At 45.2% G+C, this 20,357-nt stretch overlaps 1 protein-coding gene across 3 annotated transcripts in view; it reads right to left on the minus strand.

The window, feature by feature from the left end:
• SIL1 (SIL1 nucleotide exchange factor) overlaps positions 1–20,357 on the minus strand; it is a 263,273-nt gene that overhangs the window by 187,668 nt on the left and 55,248 nt on the right. For all 3 annotated transcript variants that reach the window (XM_059061294.2, XM_067031732.1, XM_059061298.2), the window contains 2 exons: positions 6,530–6,644; positions 859–994 (listed from right to left, as the gene is read on the minus strand). In XM_059061294.2, coding sequence (XP_058917277.1) covers positions 859–994; positions 6,530–6,634 — 241 coding nt within the window. In that variant the 5' untranslated portion in view covers positions 6,635–6,644. The remainder of the gene's footprint in view (positions 1–858; positions 995–6,529; positions 6,645–20,357) is intronic.

Below are 20,357 nucleotides of genomic sequence, written 5' to 3' on the forward strand. Positions count from 1 at the left end.
GCTGCCAGGGCTTGCCATCCACCCGCCACAGTGCAGAACACAAATAGCCTATTCCTGAGAATGGGCTCAAGTGTCACCAGTCGGGCTCCAGCCAAGGACAGCTGGGACTCTAGAAGGACAAGTGGGAGGAAGATGGGTCCAAGCTGGGATCAATGACATAGGACAAGTTGGCTGAATGACATAGGTCAAGTCACCTAACCTCTCTGAGCCTCAGTGTTTTCATCTGAATATAAAGACAATAATAGCTCCTATTATTGTGAAGACTGAACAAGATTATGCACATGAAGCACGTAGCACAGTATCTGAATGTGGTAAACACCACTACTGCTGGCTTTTTTCATTATTATTTTAAGCCCTGGGCCCAAGGCCATAAAAGGGTTAGAAAGTTGTTCCTTCTGAGGATGCTCTTAAAAACCAAGCCAGGAACAGCCCCTGTTTCTTGGCACAGGTTCCTTTCACAACAGAAAAACTCCTGCCCCACACCAGTGCTCCGGACTCTCCCATGAACAATATTTCAGCAGCACTGAGTCGAGCAGCAGAGCCCAAAATAGCATTTGCAGAGTGAGGCACATGTCACTGCCTCTCCTGTGCTTCAGAAGTGCAAGGAAAGAAAGTTTTCTATCACTTGCTCCAAAAGCTCGGCCACCCACCACCTGCCTTCCTTCCAGGGCACTCAGATGCCACAATTTCTGTTCTGCAGGAAAACGAAGGTCCCTGAGTCCTGCAGCAGCAGCCACCCCTACTCCCCTCCAGGAGGCCAGAGAGGGGCTGTTCCTTCAAAACAGCCCTGGGGGGAGAAAGGACATACACATTTTAAATTTCAAGTGTGTTTCCTGGGGACAGAGCTGGGCTTGGTACCTGGCCGAAGTGCCTGCCACTCATGGGTAGGGTGAAACACCTCCAGGACCTTGGGATCCAGCTCCTCCTCTGCTGTGGTTTCCTTTCTCTCTGTTTCTTTGGTGCTGCTCTCCTCTGGGTTGGTCAGGGCAAACTCCTTCAGAGAAAGGAAAACACAGGCCATGAACCACCACAGTTGGGTACCAGGCAAGCAGAAAGAAAATGGCCTGGGGCAGTATACTCTTCTCCTCCTTGCCCTTGCTGCCCCCCTTAGCCCTGCTTGGATCTTTCACAAGGTTAGTGTCAGAACCAGTACAAGTGAGGTGATATGGTTAAATTAACACAGCATGTGTTGTATGTATATGGCACTTTTGTATATGCATTTTAAAAAAAAGTCCAGAAGGTTCCACACTATCTTGAGGGAGTTCAGGGAACATACTGGGGAGAGGGGTTGACAAAACGAGACAATAAGAGCCTTTTACTTTTTACTTGATAAGCTCCTATCCTGTTTGATGTTTAAAATTCATACCTATTACTCTTACAATTAAAAACTAAAGATATTTATAAAAGAAAAAACATACATATGAATAGGAAAGTAAGGCCTCAAATGGTCAACACAGATATACAAAAGCTGGCAGCTAAGGCCCAATTAATTCCTAAGCAGCCCAGCAGGGCAGAGTAAGGGCGTGGGTACCTTCATTACCCAGGGTACCTATGGAGCATAAATGACCTCTTAGGGCATTCCAATCCATGGAAGAAGGGGTACAAGTGGGAAGGTGCAAGTCCAGCTGGGCTGAGAGAGGAAGATGCCCGGGTTGCACACCTCTTCGTAAAACCTGTTTCCTTCCCACCCCATGGAGAGCATGGAGGATTAATGAGATGGTGTAGAGCACTTTGAGCTCAGGAGACAGAGATGTAACATAAATACAAAGTATTATTCATCTTTCTCCTTCCCAGCCTCCAAACCTTCCTGTCCCATTTTTAAACCTGTTCTTGCATGAAAGCAGTAAGGTCTCAGGAAATTGGAACCAGAGGGTTCCAGAGCTCTGGGAAATTACATTTGGGAGGGCAAAGTGGAACCCACACTAGAACACTGGGAGATTATTTCAGCCCTTGCAACTCCCCTGCCATCACTTTTCCTCCACCTCCCAATTTTTCCCCAAATTAGAGTAAATATTTTTCATGGATTCTTCCTATGAACCCAAACCTGTGCGAGGTACTTTATGTAGATCTCATTTTGGTCTCCTGAACAATTCTAATCCTACATGGGAGGTAACAATGTATCCCTTTCAATGTGCCCCAGCACAAATCTGAGCTCAAAAGAAAAAAAGGAACAGAGAGTAGATGTGTGTGAGACTAAAGAGAAGACAGACTGGCAGGAGGCTCCGTGCATTCTAAGGGCATGGACATCAAACTTTCAACAACTGAGTTTCCTGAGGGCAGGCACTGTGTCAGTTTCTTTCACCACTGGATACCCCTTGCCTAGCCCAGGGCTCAGTTTGTAATCACGCAACAAAGGAACAAAAGGTCTTCCTCCTACAGACAGGTATGTCTTTCGGATGTCTTTTGGAGGCAAGTCCAAAGAGTTTGCTGGAAGCCAGGAACTAGCCCCACACTCCAGAACAAAGACCACTTTGTCCACTAAGTACCTGCAGCCTATGTACTCCAGGGCCCAGCCATGCTGGTCAGTGCCAAAAGCACCATACACGAGACCATGAGACTAGAAGACTGTTAATAAGATTTACCTCAGAAGTATGTGGACTAAATGCCTCCAGAGGCCAGGCAGGGATGGATGTAAATGAGTGCTGTGTGCCAGGTGTAAAAACAACCAGGAGTGGTGGGACTGTGAAAACTGGAGTCCTCCTGTCTTGACTAAGAAACACAGCTGCTACTCAGCTGCTCCACCACTGCCACGAAGGCATTCAACTTGACGAGAAACAAAAATCCAGATTTTTATGTGACATTTTCTTACTTTTAGAACACTAAGAGGGCTGAACTAAACATCTCAAAGCTTTACATTACAACTCTTGCTTTAGTGTATCTATTAGCCAGTTAACTCCTGGCAAGTACAGTTGTAATCAAGTAACCAAATCCTCAACATCAAGAGAAGCAGAAAGAGGCAAGGGTAATGGTGATGGTGAAAATATGGCAGAAAGCCCAATCCAGACAAGGCTAGTGTTCATTCTGATGAGTATGGGCTGAGAAAGCCTCTTTTTCTAGATCTTTAATGAGATTAATAGAGTAGGTTCAAGAAGAAGGATTACAACAAGATATGAACCACTGAGACACATGCTTCAAGCCCTAGGAAAGTCATATGCTTTCTGCAACAATCCCATCACTGCTCAAAATGTTTTTTAAGCTTCCTCTTGGTATCATCTTTGAACCATATTTTAAGCTACACACACACACACACACACACACACACACACACACACACACACACACACACTCACAATCTGACATTATTTTACAGATCACCTGTTTTTAGTAGAGGTGATATAAATTTGGTGTTCCCCTGTCTGGTCAGCTCACTCTGTTCACCAGATCTGGCTCTGAGTGACTTTGGCAAGCACTGAGGGAGGTTCAGTCACACAAACATACTACAAGCTGGACAATCACTCCAAAGGTAGAACTGCAGAAAAGGTTTTCAGGAAAAGCAGCATCATGGAGATGAGGTTGTACTGATAACAGTAGCTACCACTTATTAAGCCCTTACCCATATTCCTGGAACTGGTCTGAAGTGCCTTCCATGCCTCACAACTCATCCAAGTTTCATTTATGAAGCACATACTTTTATTCCCATTTTACACATACAGGGCCTGTGCAAAACCACACTGCTGAGAAAAGAAGAGCAGAGATTTAAGTCTGGGACTGCCTGGCTCCAAAGTGCATGCATGAATTCTGACTCACTTCTGTGTTTCTGTTCTTAGTCATGTGTTCTAACGGTTGTGCCCTGGGATGCTGAGGGAAGGAAGCAGGGTCAATGAGATCACCCCAGCACATTTATCTGCACATCCTCCTCCCCTTTAATGACTGTGTTTAAAGAAACACTGTCCCAGAGAAAGGGACGACCCTCTCTCTGCTCCAGCAGTGTCCTGAACAGGAGACAAAGACCAAGAGGTGAGGGAGGCCAGCCAGCCCTTGGTCAGCTCTGAAGTAAATCTCATACTCTGGTGACCTCTCAGTTGGCTTCTCAGAGCTCCCTTCCATGCTGAATCCTCTCTTCTCTCTGCCATCATTACTCTAAATACGAATTTCCTCTTAAGTGGCAAGAAATCCCAGCTAAGGTGTTAGCTGACAACAGCTTACCATGTCACACTTCCTTATAATTGTAACTGAGTAAGAGATTCTTAAAGACCAAAGCCTTCAAGATCCAAGAGAATGAATGAATCTCTCAAGGTAGGGGGATAGATGCTGTAACAGAGACAGACTGAGAAGGCAACATTTTGGGATAGGAGCCTGGCTGACAGAGCCCTAAATTAAACAATGGAAGCAGCCAATCCTTACTAAAAAATAACAGCTGACATTTATTGACCATCCATTAGCCATACTGTGCCAGTGCCAATGCTAGGTGCTTTATATATACAGTCACATTTAATCTACACTAAAATTTAAGAGGGAGGTACCAACCCTGTTTTACACGAGGAGACAAAGCTCAGAAATGGTCAGATTTTTAAAAAAAAAAGAAATGGTCAAATTGCCAAAGTAGGAGGCAAAAGGGAGTTTACCAAGGCTCTGTGCTCCTTCCACTGGGTTCCACTACCTCCCTCATCATCCACCACCTTTTGAAGGCCAGTATACCACACAACCACATCCCTTTAGCATTTGCACTGCTCCTAAGATGTGGCATCCCAGGGAGATGCCATAGCAGGAGCCAGGAAGGGAGGCTGGCTCCAGATCATACCCTGATACACACAGCCAACCTTTGCTGGGTGGCCATTAACCTGTACAAATGCCTTTGGGGAGGACAATTCCAGGTCACTAGGAGCATTTGCCTGGACTCCAGGTTCTGAACAAAGGATCATGACCACTCCCACCTCCCCCACCACCCATACTCACTGTTGTGAAGGTGGCTAGCTGCATACTTTGGATTTTAAATGCCATCGGGGCAGCGATTTTTATGGTATGAGAGAAAAGATGCTTCAACTCCTACTTGTACTTAGCACATGATGAAAGATTATGACAAATGGATACAGCTTAGGAACAGACATAAGGATAAAAGCAGCTTTTGCTGATGAAAGTCAGTATTAACATTTTTCTGAGATTAGACTCAAAAGAGCTAATATAAATGGGCCAGAATAATTATGGCTCTGAAAGCTCATCTATTTGGTTGGACTATTATCCAAAAGAGACTTACTAACACACAGTCCTTAAGTAAATTCATCAGCACGCTTTTGTTAATTGTGCATCTGCTAAAGCTCATGATGGGGAGCACCCAGATTCTCATGAGCTGCAGGTTGGAGGGGACACAGCCCTGAACCCTCGAGACACTTGGGTGCTTTTCTGGGCCAGGCTATGCTAGAAACAGCCCCAACTTCATGCCATGGCCAGTCCCACCCTCAGGGGCCAATGGGATCCCAGTCTCATTCTCCTTGAAGAGGAGGCCAAAAAACGGCAGCAACAAGATCTTAGTCAAAGAACATTAAAAGCTCAAAAGGATTCGTGACTCCTAACTGTACATTCTCTCCTGCTCTACAAAGTGGGGAGAAAGGCAGAGAGAAAACAAATGACTTCAGAGAGAAGGTGGATGCTTGCCATGAACCAGAGGTGAACCTCAGCTGAGCTGGATTAAATTCATCACAATTGTCATTTGCACTTCAAGGCCCTCCGGCTCCAAAGCCTCCAGCACTTTACCAAACATTTAAGTGGGACCCCTGGGGTTGGAGAAGGTGGCCAGGGGAGGGTGAAACTGTGAGAGAGCTGACAGTCAGGACACCTCAAGGGAGAGGAAAGAGAGGGCATTGGGAGTTGATCAAGGGCAGGCTGTTGGTGGGGCAGGCCAGGGAAATGGGGCCAGGACACCCTGCAGCCAGGCCAAGCTCAGTGCCTTCTTGGGCATTCTGCCCCTGCCTTTGGCAATGACAGAAACCCTCAGCAATGAGGTCTGGGTTAATGAAAAGGAGGCTGTAAAGAACATGGAGAAAAGGACAGAGGGAAAGAGGATACAGAGCTACAGACAGACTGAGAATGCACATGGATGAGCGGAGCAGACAAAGAAGCAGCCTTACTCGGTGCTCACCACACAGGCACCCAGCCCCTTGGGGAGAATCCTGACCTTCCCAGCTCTGCCACAAACTAGCTTTATAATGTTGGCCAAGTTACTTAATATCTCTGAGACTTAATCTCCTCCTTGTCAAATGAGGATAATTGTAGTTGTCTACTTCATAGAGTTGTTGAGGGGATTAAATAAGGATACATATAAAGCACATAATACAATGCTTGGTACATAGTAAGCTTATCATATTATCATCATTGTTATATCATTATCATCATCATCATCTTTTCCCCAAAGAAAAACTGTGTCGTAAGCTTTAAACAGAGGCCAGAGGACTAAGGGATGGGGGAAGAAGTACACATACTTCATGACCCAGCACTGGTCACATTCCTATAAGAAACTCCAACAGCAGCCCTGGTGGCATGGAGGCTTTCTTGGACCCAAAAAAGATCCCTCTATTTGCGGTAAGACACTTACCGAGTTCTTATGACTGAGGCAGAAGGTGAAGCAGGAGGTCATCAGCATGCCGAGCAGCATGCCCAGAGGAGCCATCCTAAATAGGAGCAGGCCCTGATGAGGCATAATTAGGGGCCTGAGGAATGTAAACACAGAAAATAGAAGGTCAACAGGAAGCTGGTGCTTGACACCCCTCCCCCCTGCCCCAAAATAGTGATTCCCATGATGTCACCTTTTTTGACAGATAACATTTCAGATGATGTCAGACATTTCCTGAATAGAGGTATCACAGGTCTTCTACCCCAAAGGTAGATCAACCTGAAGTAAGCCTCCATTCCCCACATGGGGAGATATGCCTTGGTTAAAACTGTACAGTAAACCAGGATCCTTGCATAAGCTATAATAGCCCTGGTCCCTTCCTTCTTCATTACCTGGGTTGTTATTAGGTTGCACAGGGTGGTACTGGCTATGGTGAAGAGAGAAGGAAACTAACCAAATGATGTGTGTGAACAGACATGGGCCCAAATTCATACAAGCCTTTATAACCATTTACTTCTAAACCATATCCACTGTTATACCTGAAGACAGATACCATCAGCACCCTCTAAAACAGCAAAGTTCAAAATTCCCAAGCCATAAAGCCTTTTACATCACTTTTCAGACAGTCAAACACATCAAAGTGCAGGCCTTAGTAGCTGTTAAAATTTAAATAACACAAGGATAAAAGGATATTCCATGTTCACAGATTGGAGGCTTAATAATGTTAAGACAACAACACTACCTAGAGCAATATGCAGATTCAATACAATCCCTATCAAAATCCCAGTGGTGGGGAATTGGGGAATTCCCTGGCAGTCCAGTGGTTAGGACTTGGCACTTTCACTGAAGTGGCCCAGGTTCAATCCCTGGTCAGGGAATTAAGATCCTGCAAACCACAGCATGGCCAAAAAAAAAAAAAAAAAAAACCAATGGTGATTTTTTTTACAGAAATGGAGAAACCCATCCTAAAATACATATGGAATTTCAAGGGACCCAGAACATAAAAACACTGAAAAAGAAGAACAAAATTGGAGGACTCACACTTCCTGATTTCAAAACTTACTACAAAGCTACAGTAATCAAAACACTGTGGTATTGGCATAAGGACAGACATATAGACCAAAGGAATAGAATTGAGAGCCCATAAAAAATTACATATATGATCAGTTGATTTTCAGCAATGGTACCAAGACAATTCAATGGGGAAAGGACAGTCTCTCCAACAAACTGTTCTGGAACAACTGGATTTCCACATGCAAAAGAATGAAGTGGACCCTTCCCTTACATAATATATAAAAATTAACTCAAAATGGATCAAAGATGGGCTTCCCTGGTGGCGCAGTGGTTGAGAGTCCACCTGCCGATGCTAGGGGACACGGGTTCATGCCCCGGTCCGGGAAGATCCCACATGCCGCGGAGCGGCTGGGCCCATGAGCCGTGGCCGCTGAGCCTGTGCGTCCGGAGCCTGTGCTCCGCAGGGAGAGGCCACAACAGTGAGAGGCCCGCGTACCGCAAAAAAAAAAAAAAAATGGATCAAAGATATAAATTGAAGAGTTAAAATTCTTAGAAGAGGGCTTCCCTGGTGGCGCAGTGGTTGAGAATCTGCCTGCTGATGCAGGGGACACGGGTTCGTGCCCCGGTCTGGGAAGATCCCACATGCCATGGAGCGGCTGGGCCCATGAGCCATGGCCGCTGAGCCTGTGCATCCGGAGTCTGTGCTGCTCCGCAAGGGGAGAGGCCACAACAGTGAGAGGCCCGCGTATCTTAAAAAAAAAAAAAAAAAAAAAAAAAAAAAAATTCTTAGAAGAAACATAGGGAAAATCTTCATAACCTTAGATTTGGCAATACTTTCTTAAATATGATACCCAAAGCACGGACGATAAGAGAAAAAATAAATAAATGGAACTCCTTCAAAATTAAAAAACTTTTGTGCCTCAAAGGACATTATTAAGAGTGAAAAGACAACTCAAAAAATTAGAAAAATATTTCTAAATCATCTATCTTAAGGGTTTAGTATCCCGAATATATAAACAACACCTACAACTCAACAACAAAAAAACAAGCAAGCTAAATTAAAACAGGCCTAAGACTTGAATAGACATTTCTCCAAAGAAGATATACATATGCCAATAGGGACATTAAAGGATTCTCAACATCATTAATCACTAAGGAAATGCAAACCAAAGCCACAATGAGATACTGTACCATTTTATATCCACTACTATGGCTATAATTTAAAAAAAACAAAAACAAAAAAAAACCCAGAAGGTAACAAATGTTAACAAGGATTTAGAGAAACCAAAACCCTAGTACATTACTGCTGGGACTGTAAAATGGTGCAGCTGCTGTGGGACAGTTTGGCAGTTCCTCAGAAAGTTAAACATAGAATTACTATATATATATATATAATCCAGCAATTCCACCCCTAGGTATATATTCCACCCAGAAGTTCTGAAAACATTGACTCAAACAGATACTTCCATGTGAATGTTCATAGCATCATTATTGACAACAGCCAAAAAAGTGGAACAACTTAAGGATTCATCAACAGATGATTTTTTTTTCAAATGTGGTACATACAATGGAATATTATTCAGCCATAAAAAGAATGAAATTCTGATACATGCTTCAACATGAATGAACCTTAAAAACATTATGCCAAGTGAAATAAGCTAGACACCAAAGAATAGATACTGTATGATTCTACTTAAGTGAAATATCTAGAATAGGCAAATTGGAGTAGTAAAAACCTTTTGGTCAGTAAACTAGAGTGGAAGTCAAAAGAACTTAATCCAAACTGGCAAACGACCTCAGAAAGAAAGGCAGAAAGAAAAAGAACAAACAAATTAAAAAAGGAAAAAAAAAAATAAATAAACCTTAGAAAAATTCAGAACCTGTCAGTATCAGCCCAGACCCTTATAAAAGGTTTTCGTGGGCTTCCCTGGTGGCGCAGTGGTTGAGAGTCCGCCTGCCGATGCAGGGGACGCGGGTTCGTGCCCCGGTCTGGGAGGATCCCACATGCCGCGGAGCGGCTGGGCCCGTGAGCCATGGCCGCTGAGCCTGAGCGTCCAGAGCCTGCGCTCCGCAATGGGAGAGGCCACAACAGTGAGAGGCCCACGTACCAAAAAAAAAAAAAAAAAAAAGGTTTTCGTGTTGGTCACTCAGCCCCAATACACCTCATTAGGCAGTTTACTCAAAAGAGTATTAAATGAATTAATTATAAGGGAAACACCTCTGGAGAGTATGGGGTTTTACCTTTTCTCTTTCCTATTCCTGCCACACTCCTCCATGTTCCACCTCAATAAATTGGTCCTGTGACAAGACTGCAGTGGAGCCCAAAGCCCTGCCTGAACCCACTGTAAGAAGTTATTACCCGGTGACCAACCCACACCTTCTTGGGGGCAGACGGAAACTTTCCCTAAGGACATCTGGAGCCGTGAAGGAAAACAGCCCTGCTGGACCGGCACTGTGCTAAAAAAGCACAGCCAAATGGAAAAGCAAAGGCTTGGGAGCTAAAAATAGATGCTATACTCACCCAGCAGCAAAAGCCTTTGCTTTCTGCCAGTTTCTCCCCTCTTTTTCTGTAGACAAAATGGAACGGCTGAGTGCCACATGAGCTTTCCCCAGCAACCTGGCTCCCTGGGGTACCAATCACACTGAAAGACATGGACTAAGTTCACAGAACAGCACTAGGTTCTGGACAGATGCCTGGCCATGTCTGGGTGTGCAGAGGAGTGGGAGTGCAAGGCTCAGTGAGGATGAACAAGGGACAGAAACTGTCACATCAAGAATGAGAAGTCAAGAAAGGCCCAGGGAGATGGATCCCAAGAGGACACCGCCCTAGAGCTTCTTATAATGTCCCATACCTTTTTTATTCTTGCATCCTTGGCTGTGGGGAAAAGGAGAACAAAAAATGGAAATAGGGGACTCACAGCATTATCAGGACAACATACATTAAGAGAGAAAAGGATTATCCAAAAGCCACAGACTTCCCTTCCCCTACATGAGACCGTTCATGTGTATATGCATATACACACACAGAGAGAGTTAGACGCTTCCTTCTTACAGCCAGGGATAAACACCTGGAACTGATGCTGGGGGAAAAAAAATGAGAAGGAACAGATAAATGAGAATGAAATCAAGGGCAAAGATGACAAATGAGCAGGAGGAGGAGGCCTAGAAGGGACTGAGGAAGAAGAGGTTGGGGGCAGCTGATGCACTAACAGCGTACCCACCTCCTGGAGTGGGATGGCAGGCTGGGTGAGAGAAATGGCAGCTCCCACAGGGCTCCTTGCCGCCTCCATCACCTGCACACACACTAACGCCCTCAGAAACATTTTCTGACAATACTGACAGGTCGATTCGCAAATGGATCCTTCATCTCCCCCACCCCCGATAATTCCATGTGGACTGCACACCTGACCTATTCGTTGGCTCCATATATTTTTCCATGAATCAGAGATAAAGAGAGAGAGAACATGGTGGTGGGGACAGTGCCTGTGGAGAGGCCTAGGAGAAGTGAGGCTGGCAGAAAGGTGTGAGACAGTTTCCCAGGCATTGCAAGGGTACCCAGAGAACAAGTGCAAACTCTGCACAATGCAGGCATGGGTAATGCTGTTCTCTGTCCTCATAAGGCCTGGCCTGTAACTATGTCACCTGGGCTTTGTCCTCATTCAAGAAGTGGCGATGGAGAGCAAGCAGGCACGTTTTCCCTGGGCTTTACACTGAAGCTGGGGGGAAGGGGGAAAGAGGGAAAGGAGAAGTGGCCCACAGTTTGGTTCTGCCAGGATGGTCCACCATCACAAGCAGGGACATAGGCAGCAGCAGTAGCAAAAGAAAACCTCAGACCCTGACATAAGTAAAGCCAAAGTCATGGAATCCCACTGAGGCATAGTTTGGCACTTGGTCTGAGGTTAGCGCCCTCCCCAAATCACTTGCCAGTCACTAACCCTGAGTTCACCTGATCACCTGCTCGTGTACACCCTGGGTAACAAACCTTCCCATCATCCTTGGCTCTCAAAAGAAGACAGAACTACATCTTTTCATTTATGGCCTTCTTCTGACTTACAATACCATCACTCAGTCCAGGAAAGGGGAATGCATTTCAGTGTTTCACCAGTAACTCTTTCCTTAAGTATCCTTGGGCTTTGAGACAAAAGAGATAATAAGGTACTCGAGACGCCCATTTTTCTATCAAAACTGGCCACGTGTAGTCTGTACTTCTACTTAAATAGAGGTTAGATGCTCTCAGCAATTTATATTGCCAGCCTGGAGCAGATGCTTGGGGCACAGGTGGGAGGAGGCCCTTGGACTCACTAGCCCTTGCCTCCCTGATGCCTTATGTTCTCCTCTCAATTCTGACAGGACTCTAGGAGGGGACTGGGCCGTATATAAACAAGACATCTTCCTGTAACTTTTATCTTCTCTTAAGGCAGGAACACAAAAGAATAGCATGAGGATGGCAGGAAGCCAACAGAGGAAGGAGGAGTGGAACTGCTGGACCTCCTAAAGCTTCTGACATGCTGGTAGGTCCCATGGACAGTGGCTGCTCTCCAGTCTCAGGGCCAGAGCACAGGGGGAACAGGTAAACATCACAAGTGTTCTGGGCAGGGAGACCCACCTCAGCAGCCTGCCTGGGAATGCTTGGGCCTCCCATCTTATAAAATGCTTAAGTTCTTAACCTACAGTGTATGTCCATGTATTTGTTTCCCCAAATCTTTTGGAAAAAGTGAAAGGGCAAGAATTTCTACTTCCATCTTATAAGAAGGAAATTAAAGCAAAGAGATTTAAAACATTGGGTTGAAAGTATAGTACATAAATTTAGAGTCAGACACATCTAAGGCCAAGTCTTGGCTCTGCCAATTTCTAGCTATGTGATCTTGGACACACACTTCACTAGGCCTCAGTTTCTTCATCTATAAAATGGGCATAATAAGAGCTCCTACTTCAAAGAGTATTAGGGAGGATTAAATAAAACAATGCGTGGAAAGTACACGGTACAGCACCTGGCACCTAGTTATCACACCATCATTAAACCAGGGATGAGGACTTGCCCCTGGACCCACAGGCAGTCAGACAGCCCAGGCACCCTAGAAATACTCTCCAGAGCTCCCTGACTCTTGCAGGATCTGCATACCCTCTAGCTGACCCCACATCTCAAATTTTAGGACCAAAGCCTTTTGCTGGGTATCTGCTTTCAGGAGGTGAAGGAAACAGATTTTAGAGGAGGACCCCCACAGCTAAAAATGGAGAGACCCTAGCCAGGCTTTCTGCTGAGCACCAAGGCAGACCCAACCCATTCAGTGCTTTTCCCAGCATATTATTGTCCAGAGAGCCAGGCCACCATCATGTAGAACTTCCACTTGTAGGAACAGCTATAAGACAGTCTTCTGCTTTACAAACTGACAGAGGATGAGCTCTTCCCACAAACACATTCATTACTATTTATGTGCTACACAAACTCACACACACACATACACACACACACACACACACACACACACACACACAGAGTCACTCACCTCTACACAAATAGAAGCTCACTGCCTAATTTGGGCAGACAAATATGAATCTGAAAAAACAATGCAAAGAGAACATTGAAAGGACAGTCCTGACAAGGAAGAACAATGTGCAAAGGCTTAGGAAAAGAAATGGATTTTTAAAGAATAATTTGAAAGACAAGAGAAGTAAGTTTGAAGAGGTCAGGCAAACAGGCTTTTTCCCCCATAAGACATAAATTAAACAGTCAGGAGGTAGACAGCAATTAAATAAAGAGAGGCTTTGAACTGCAAAAGAAATGTGGCTTCTAACCCCAGTCTAGCCCTAACTGTCTGGAAGGCTGGACCTGGAACATCCTTAAGCCACTGACCATTTGTGTAATGACAACAGTGTATGCCCCAAATACTGAAGTCATGCCTAAGGCCATGCAAATGGGGACTGCTCTCAACAAACCCAAGGCACCCTAAAAGGAAAGTGATTAGGTGAGGCTACTGGAGGGTAAAAAGTTCACAATGGATCCAAACCTCTGCCTGATCAGAGAGTTACAAGGCCAAAATCCGCTTGTACAGCCTGCAAGGGAGAGCCTAAGTGAGGCCTTTCCAGTGGCAACACAGAGACAGGTGCTGGCCCTGCCAGAGAGCACATGGAGACAAAAAGGGCTCCACCGGCCCAGGTGGGACTGGAGCTCTGGAAGGAAGGCAACACAGGATGGGATGAAATAGGAAGGGGGCATTCCTGACCCCTCCTTAATACTCTGTACTCCAAAATGTGGGGGACATGGCCAATCTCATCCCTACCCCAGTAGAGAAGAGAACAGATCTTCAAGAAGGTAGTGAAGTCACTACTAAATATAAATAGATAACCAACAAGGACCTACTGTATAGCACAGGGAAATACACTCAATATCTTGTAATAACCTATAATGGAAAGGAATCTGAAGAAGAACAGATAGATATGTATAACTGAGTCACTTTGCTGTACATTTGAAACTAATACAACATTGTAAATCAACTGTATTTCAATTAAAAAAATTTTTTTTAAAAAGGTAGCTAAGCATGTTAACAAAAAACTGCAGAGACAAAAGACAATGCTCCCTCTAAAAGAAATCAGGTGACAAGTAGAGTGAATGAATAAATGGGAGCCCAGCCTGGCCCTCTCCAGACCTATCCTATTCAGCCCCAGCCTTCAAAGAATCTGAATGCTAGAAGGGAGCTTAAAACTTAGTCTTCATTTGGACTGCTAACAATCCAAAAGACGCAGCAGGCACTTGATACCTACACACAGAAAAACCAGAGTTCAATGCCTTCAGGTATGGGCTTGTCACTGCATCCAGAAAGGCTCTGGCAACTTCATGCCTGTTGAAGACAAAGAGGTAGAGAGGACTAGGGCAGAAGAAGAATTTTGGTGCCATCACCCAGAGGTGACAACCAACACAATAAGAATAGAGTTTCTGTATTACAGAGAAAACTTAAAGAGAAAGGAACAATGGGCCAAGAAGAGTTTTCAAGCCATGACTGTACATTAGGAAAAGAAAGAGGATGGGACTTCCCTGGTGGTCCAGTGGCTGAGAATCGGTCTTGCAATGCAGCGGATACCGGTTTGATCCCTGGTGGGGGAACTAAGATGCCATATTCCATGGGGCAACTGAGCCCGCATGCCACAACTACAGAGCCCAGGTGCTCTGGAGCCCACATGCCACAACTAGAGAACCTGTGCAACGCAACTAATGAGACTGCATGCACAACTAAGACCCAACGCAGCCAATAAATAAATAAATATTTTTTTTAAAAAAGAAAGAAAGAAAGAGGAGCAATCCAGGGACCAAGATGAAGAACATTAAGAATAGTGCAGGGCTTCCCTGGTGGCGCAGTGGTTGAGGGTCCGCCTGCCGATGCGGGAGACGCGGGTTCGTGCCCTGGTCCGGGAGGATCCCACATGCCGCGGAGCGGCTAGGCCCGTGGGCCGTGGCCGCTGGGCCTGTGCGTCCGGAGCCTGTGCTCCGCAGCGGGAGAGGCCGCAGCAGTGAGAGGCCCACATACCGCAAAAAAAAAAAAAAAAAAAAAAGAATAGTGCAGAATTACACAGGTCAAGAGAGGAGGGAATCCTGAGAAAATCAAGTTGTGGGTTCAACAAAGTCAAGAGGTCAGTCAGAACGAGGATGAGAAAAGCCACTGGATTTGGCAACAAGGAAGCTGGAGGGCCCTTCAACAGAGGGCACACTTGTGAAGAAATAGAGGCACAAGGGTAGAACACCTGGAAAAGTTGAGTAGGTCCACTGAAGTTTGGAGATTTGGGGCCACTTCTCTAAATCCAATTTTTTCAACCTTTCCCCTAGAGTCATAATGATAACAGAGAAAATACTGACCCCGGTGGTCATATAGAGAGATTCTATGATGCCATATGGTAGGTCCCCTTGATGGAGTAGAGCTACCCCTCAACACACACATCCTCAGGATAGTGATGGGCACAGTCACATCAGTAGAGAAAGGAGGCAAGGAGACCAAGTCTCCAAGAACAAACTCCCATCAGACACACAACTCCACCTTCTCTGAGCTCTCAGCCATGCCTCAGACCGCTCTGAAGCTTTAGTCCTTACACTCTGTAGAGCTGTAATAATCATAATTATAGCACTTGGACCAAGGGATAACGAGAAATACCCCCATGACACCCAATTCCCTAGTATTAAAATGCAGTATTGGGGCAGCCCAGAAGAAAATAAATTCTGTATAATAATAATTATAGTCAACATTTACAGAGCACTTTCTATGTTCCAAGCAAAATTCTAAGCTCATTTACTCTTCACCACAACCATGTGATGGGGTTCTAATATGCTGCTTATTTTGCCCATGAGGGGACTAAAATTCAGAGAGGTTAAGTAATTTGCCCAAGCTCACACAGTCAGAGAGTGGTAGAGTCAGGAATCAAAGCCATTCCGGTCCCAGAACCCATGCTCTTTCTACAGACCATGCTGCCTTTCCAGTGGTCTATGAAATCAGCCATTCATTTTATTTGTTTTGCAACAATGTGAATAAAAAGGCACACATTTTGTGTCAGGAGAGAAATTTTTTAATGAGCCTACTGGAGCCCTCTTGCAGGGAGAGCCACTTCTACCACATCTGTATTTCTGCACATAATATACACACACACATGTACACATGCATGCACATCCATTTTGATTACTGAATGTCCTTGGCACAGCCCAGCCCACAGTAGAGACACAGACATTCAAGAAGAAGAAGGCCCTTGTCTCAGATTGCAGCCAGTTCACTGGCACTCTGTGTGACTTGACCTCTTAACCTCCCATAACTTAGGCTCCCCAGCTGTACAAGAAGCAAAAGCATCCTTGCTGTCCCTCACAGAGTCTAGCACAAAGCACTCCCCTCATACATACCCAACTGTCTGGAAAGAACTTAGCAGAGGGGAGGAGAGAACTATATTGGGTAAAAGTTGGCCAAGATGATATCCAAGCTCATTTACAACTAGTCTATGATCCTATTCCCCACGCATGAAATATATAGGACAGGATTATTTCTACATGGCAGATGAAGAAAATAGAGCCCAAAAGGGTGAATGGGGCTTGCCTAAGCACACCAGCAAGGAACCAGGCCAAGTAGAGAAATATACCAGCCATGGTCAGTGTATTTTCCACTAGGCTCCAGACTGCACGTTTCTAGCAGGGAGTGGGCAAGGAAATCTACTCCTTATACTTGCTTCCTGACACTGCGTGAGGTCCTTAGAGTGATCAGCCTGTCTCATGACAGCAGCCAAGGTTACCAAAAACTCTACTCAACTCCATCTCTACTCCAGACCTGGATTTCCACCCAGGTCTCCCCAATTAGTTGTGGGACTTTGGGCTAGCCACTTAACCTCTCTCCAAGTTTCAATTCCCTCATCTAAAAAGGGACTTAATAGTAACTATTTTGTAGGATGGGTGTTAGCATTAAATGAGATGATATGAAGCATATAGCACAATGGTTGACACAAACCAAGGGCTCAAGAAGCTTGTAGCTCTCACTAACAACTACTGTTAGAAAAAATTCTGAGCAAAGGACAGGATAAACAAAAGCAGTGAGGCTTCACCCCCATATACAAATGTCTTCTGTTCTGATAATCAAGTCTCTCCTTGGAACCCAGCTTCCCTGAGCTGCAAATCTGCCCACACACCTGGACTACACTCTAGGTGGCTACAGAGGCATTTCCATTGAAACCTTTAAGCGATATTGGCTGGCTCTGCATCAGTGCCCACTGGAGAGCTGACTAAGAACAGCCACTTCAGAGCCCAGCTTCCTGGTGATTCAGGCCTGTCTTCATATTCCTGCTGCTGCTCTCATACCTCTAAGAGAGAACAGGGAAAGGAGGAGCAGCAGGGGCAAATTCAGCAGACTTAGACTGCTTGGACCACCCTAGACAGGGTCAGTTGCTATCCAGGGAGTAAGAGCTCCAGGGCCACCTCCTTTCCCTCTCCTTTTAAACTAATAACTATATCTCCTAACAGTAAGCATGATGGGCTTTCTTTATAGCCTGCTCCCCAAGAATACCAGGACCTTCATACACTCATCTACAAACCACAGTCTGGGGCTGGAGAGGGATCAGAGTTCATCTTTCCTTTCCCCTGCTGTGTCCAAACTTCCAGCAAAGGTCAGGGCCTCATAGTGGGACTATGGTAGGATACGGAGGAAGGTATGACTTCTAGTCCATAGCTCCAAATGGACTATCTGCAAATCAGTAAGCACACCAACCCTTATTCTGTGCCAACCACTCTGGCACTTTGGATTACAAGCATTCACACTCTAGAAACAGGTTCCTCAGGTCCCCTGAGCACACTGGGAACCATACTGTATAACAGAACATACAAAAGATACCATCACTGTCCGCAGGTGTTTTATGTTCTGTTGACCATCAGTGAGTAGCATGGTTTTCCATATCTGAGTCTCAGACAGTACAATTAAGAAGAAAGTGCTCTTAAGGAATATGCCGTGAAAACTGTTCTGGGCAACTTGAGACACAAATTATAACTTTGAGATAGGCAACAATTAGGGTGATCCTTAAACTAATTGAGGAACCCCAAGAAAACAGCATTTACTTAACAGAAAACCTTAGTGGCAGCACAAGTACAGATCACCAATCACTGAACTCGCGACTACCATGTTGGCATTGACTATGTCCTCCAGGTAAGTCAGCAACTGAACAACATTTTTTTTTTTTTTTTAACGGTACGCGAGCCTCTCACTGTTGTGGCCTCTCCCGTAGCGGAGCACAGGCTCCGGACGCACAGGCTCAGCGGCCATGGCTCACAGGCCCAGCCACTCCGCGGCATGTGGGATCTTCCCGGACTGCGGCACAAACCCATGTCCCCTGCATTGGCAGGCGGACTCTCAACCACTGCACCACCAGGGAAGCCCAACATATTTTATTTTTAACACACCTGAGAGTCCAAGACTATTCATAATTCCAGATCCTTAAAAACTTGAAAGGAGGATAAATTTTAAAGTGTACACATTTACATACGTGGGCAGAAACACAAAAATCAGATGCTTCTCAACACAGTTCAGGAAGCCATAACTCACGGTTTTCAGAATCCCACCTAACACCCAGAGAAAATCTGGGCGCCTTCTCTGAGAGATTGTGGGAGTTTGGATAGGTAGCCAAGAAACAAAGAAACATAAACTCAGTACTTGGCAAGACAATTAAGGAGCAGAGGATTTTAAATGCATTGTTTCTGACTCTAAATATGTCTACATTTATCACCAATTTGGGATCAGAAACCACATATAGTTCTGCCGTGACCACGCACTAAAAATATTAAGCAGAGTATTGCCTAGGAAACAGTACTCCTCCCTGCTGCAGCAGCCCCATTTCAGAGATGACTCTGCCACGGTCCCAAGGCTCCCCATCCTGGGCTTTGCTAAGAGCCCAGTCACAAGCAGAACTGCCACTGTCCTGACAAAGCCTCGCTTGCTTTTTAGAAAGCAGCAGTAGGAGCTTCCTTGGTGGCGCAGTAGTTAAGAATCCACCTGCCAGTACAGGGGACATGGGTTCAAGCCCTGGTCCGGGAAGGTCCCACATGCCACGGAGCAACTAAGCCCATGTGCCACAACTACTGAGCCTGTGCTCTAGAGCCGGTGAACCACAACTACTGAGCCTGCATGCCACAACTACTGAAGCCTGTGCACCTAGAGCCTGTGCTCTGCAAGCAACAAGAGAAGCTACTGCAATGAGAAGCCCACACACCGCAACAAAGAGTAGGCCCTGCTCACCCCAACTAGAGAAAGCCTGCACACAGCAACAAAGACCCAATGCAGCCAAAAATAAAAAAGTTAAATTTTTTTAAAAAAAGCAAGCAGCAACAGGAGCCAGGGCTAGAGACTACACAACCTCCTCATCCTCTCCAAGGCTGTGTTACGTGGTCAGTGAAATTCCATTTCATGGGCCTATAACAACTACAACCCATCTCACTGGGAGCTCTGCAGGGTAGGGACAATGTCCACCTAAACCACTGCTGTATCCTCATTGCCTAGCACTGTGGCAGACGCTCAAAAAATATCTGTTAGTTGAATAAAATTAATAATCTAAAAGGGGGTCACGTGGAATACACAATGGAAAATAATGTCAGTGAAAATATGAACTGTAGTGAAACATAAAAACAGATACATAAAATACTGTTGAATGAAGAACATAATGGCACATGTATATGAAATATTAGTACTTTGAAAAAAAGTGTGTGTAGTCATCTGTGATCAGACATGAAGTTAGAATTATGGAAAGCTATGCTCAATGAAGTCTTTCTTCCTAAAATGTTAGACATACGAGAAAATACTTAAAATAAATATTATTTTTAACACAGAACCTGTTCCCTTATCTACTTTTTTTAAAATAAGTTTATTTTATTTATTTATTTTTGGCTGTGTTGGGTCTTTGTTGCTGTGCATGGGCTTTCTCTAGTTGCAGTGAGCAGGGGCTACTCTTTGTTGCTGTGTGTGGGCTTCTCATTGTGGTGGCTTCTCTTGTTGCTGAACACGGGCTCTAGGCATGCAGGTTTCAGTAGTTGTGGCACACGGGCTCAGTAGTTGTGGCTCACAGGCTCTAGAGCGCAGGCCCAGTAGTTATGGCACATGGGCCCAGTTGCTCCATGGCATGTGGGATCTTCCCAGACCAGGGCTCAGACCCGTGTCCTCCACAGTGGCAGATGGATTCCCAACCACTGCACCACCAGGAAAGCCCTCCCTTATCTACTAATTCATTCTGGTACCTGGGATCACAGAGACCTTGTTCAGCAAGACGATCCATCTATCATGGAAAGAGAGAGCACAAG

The sequence above is a fragment of the Kogia breviceps genome, chromosome 4, assembly GCF_026419965.1.
Source record: "Kogia breviceps isolate mKogBre1 chromosome 4, mKogBre1 haplotype 1, whole genome shotgun sequence".
Taxonomy (NCBI): Eukaryota; Metazoa; Chordata; class Mammalia; order Artiodactyla; family Physeteridae; genus Kogia; species Kogia breviceps.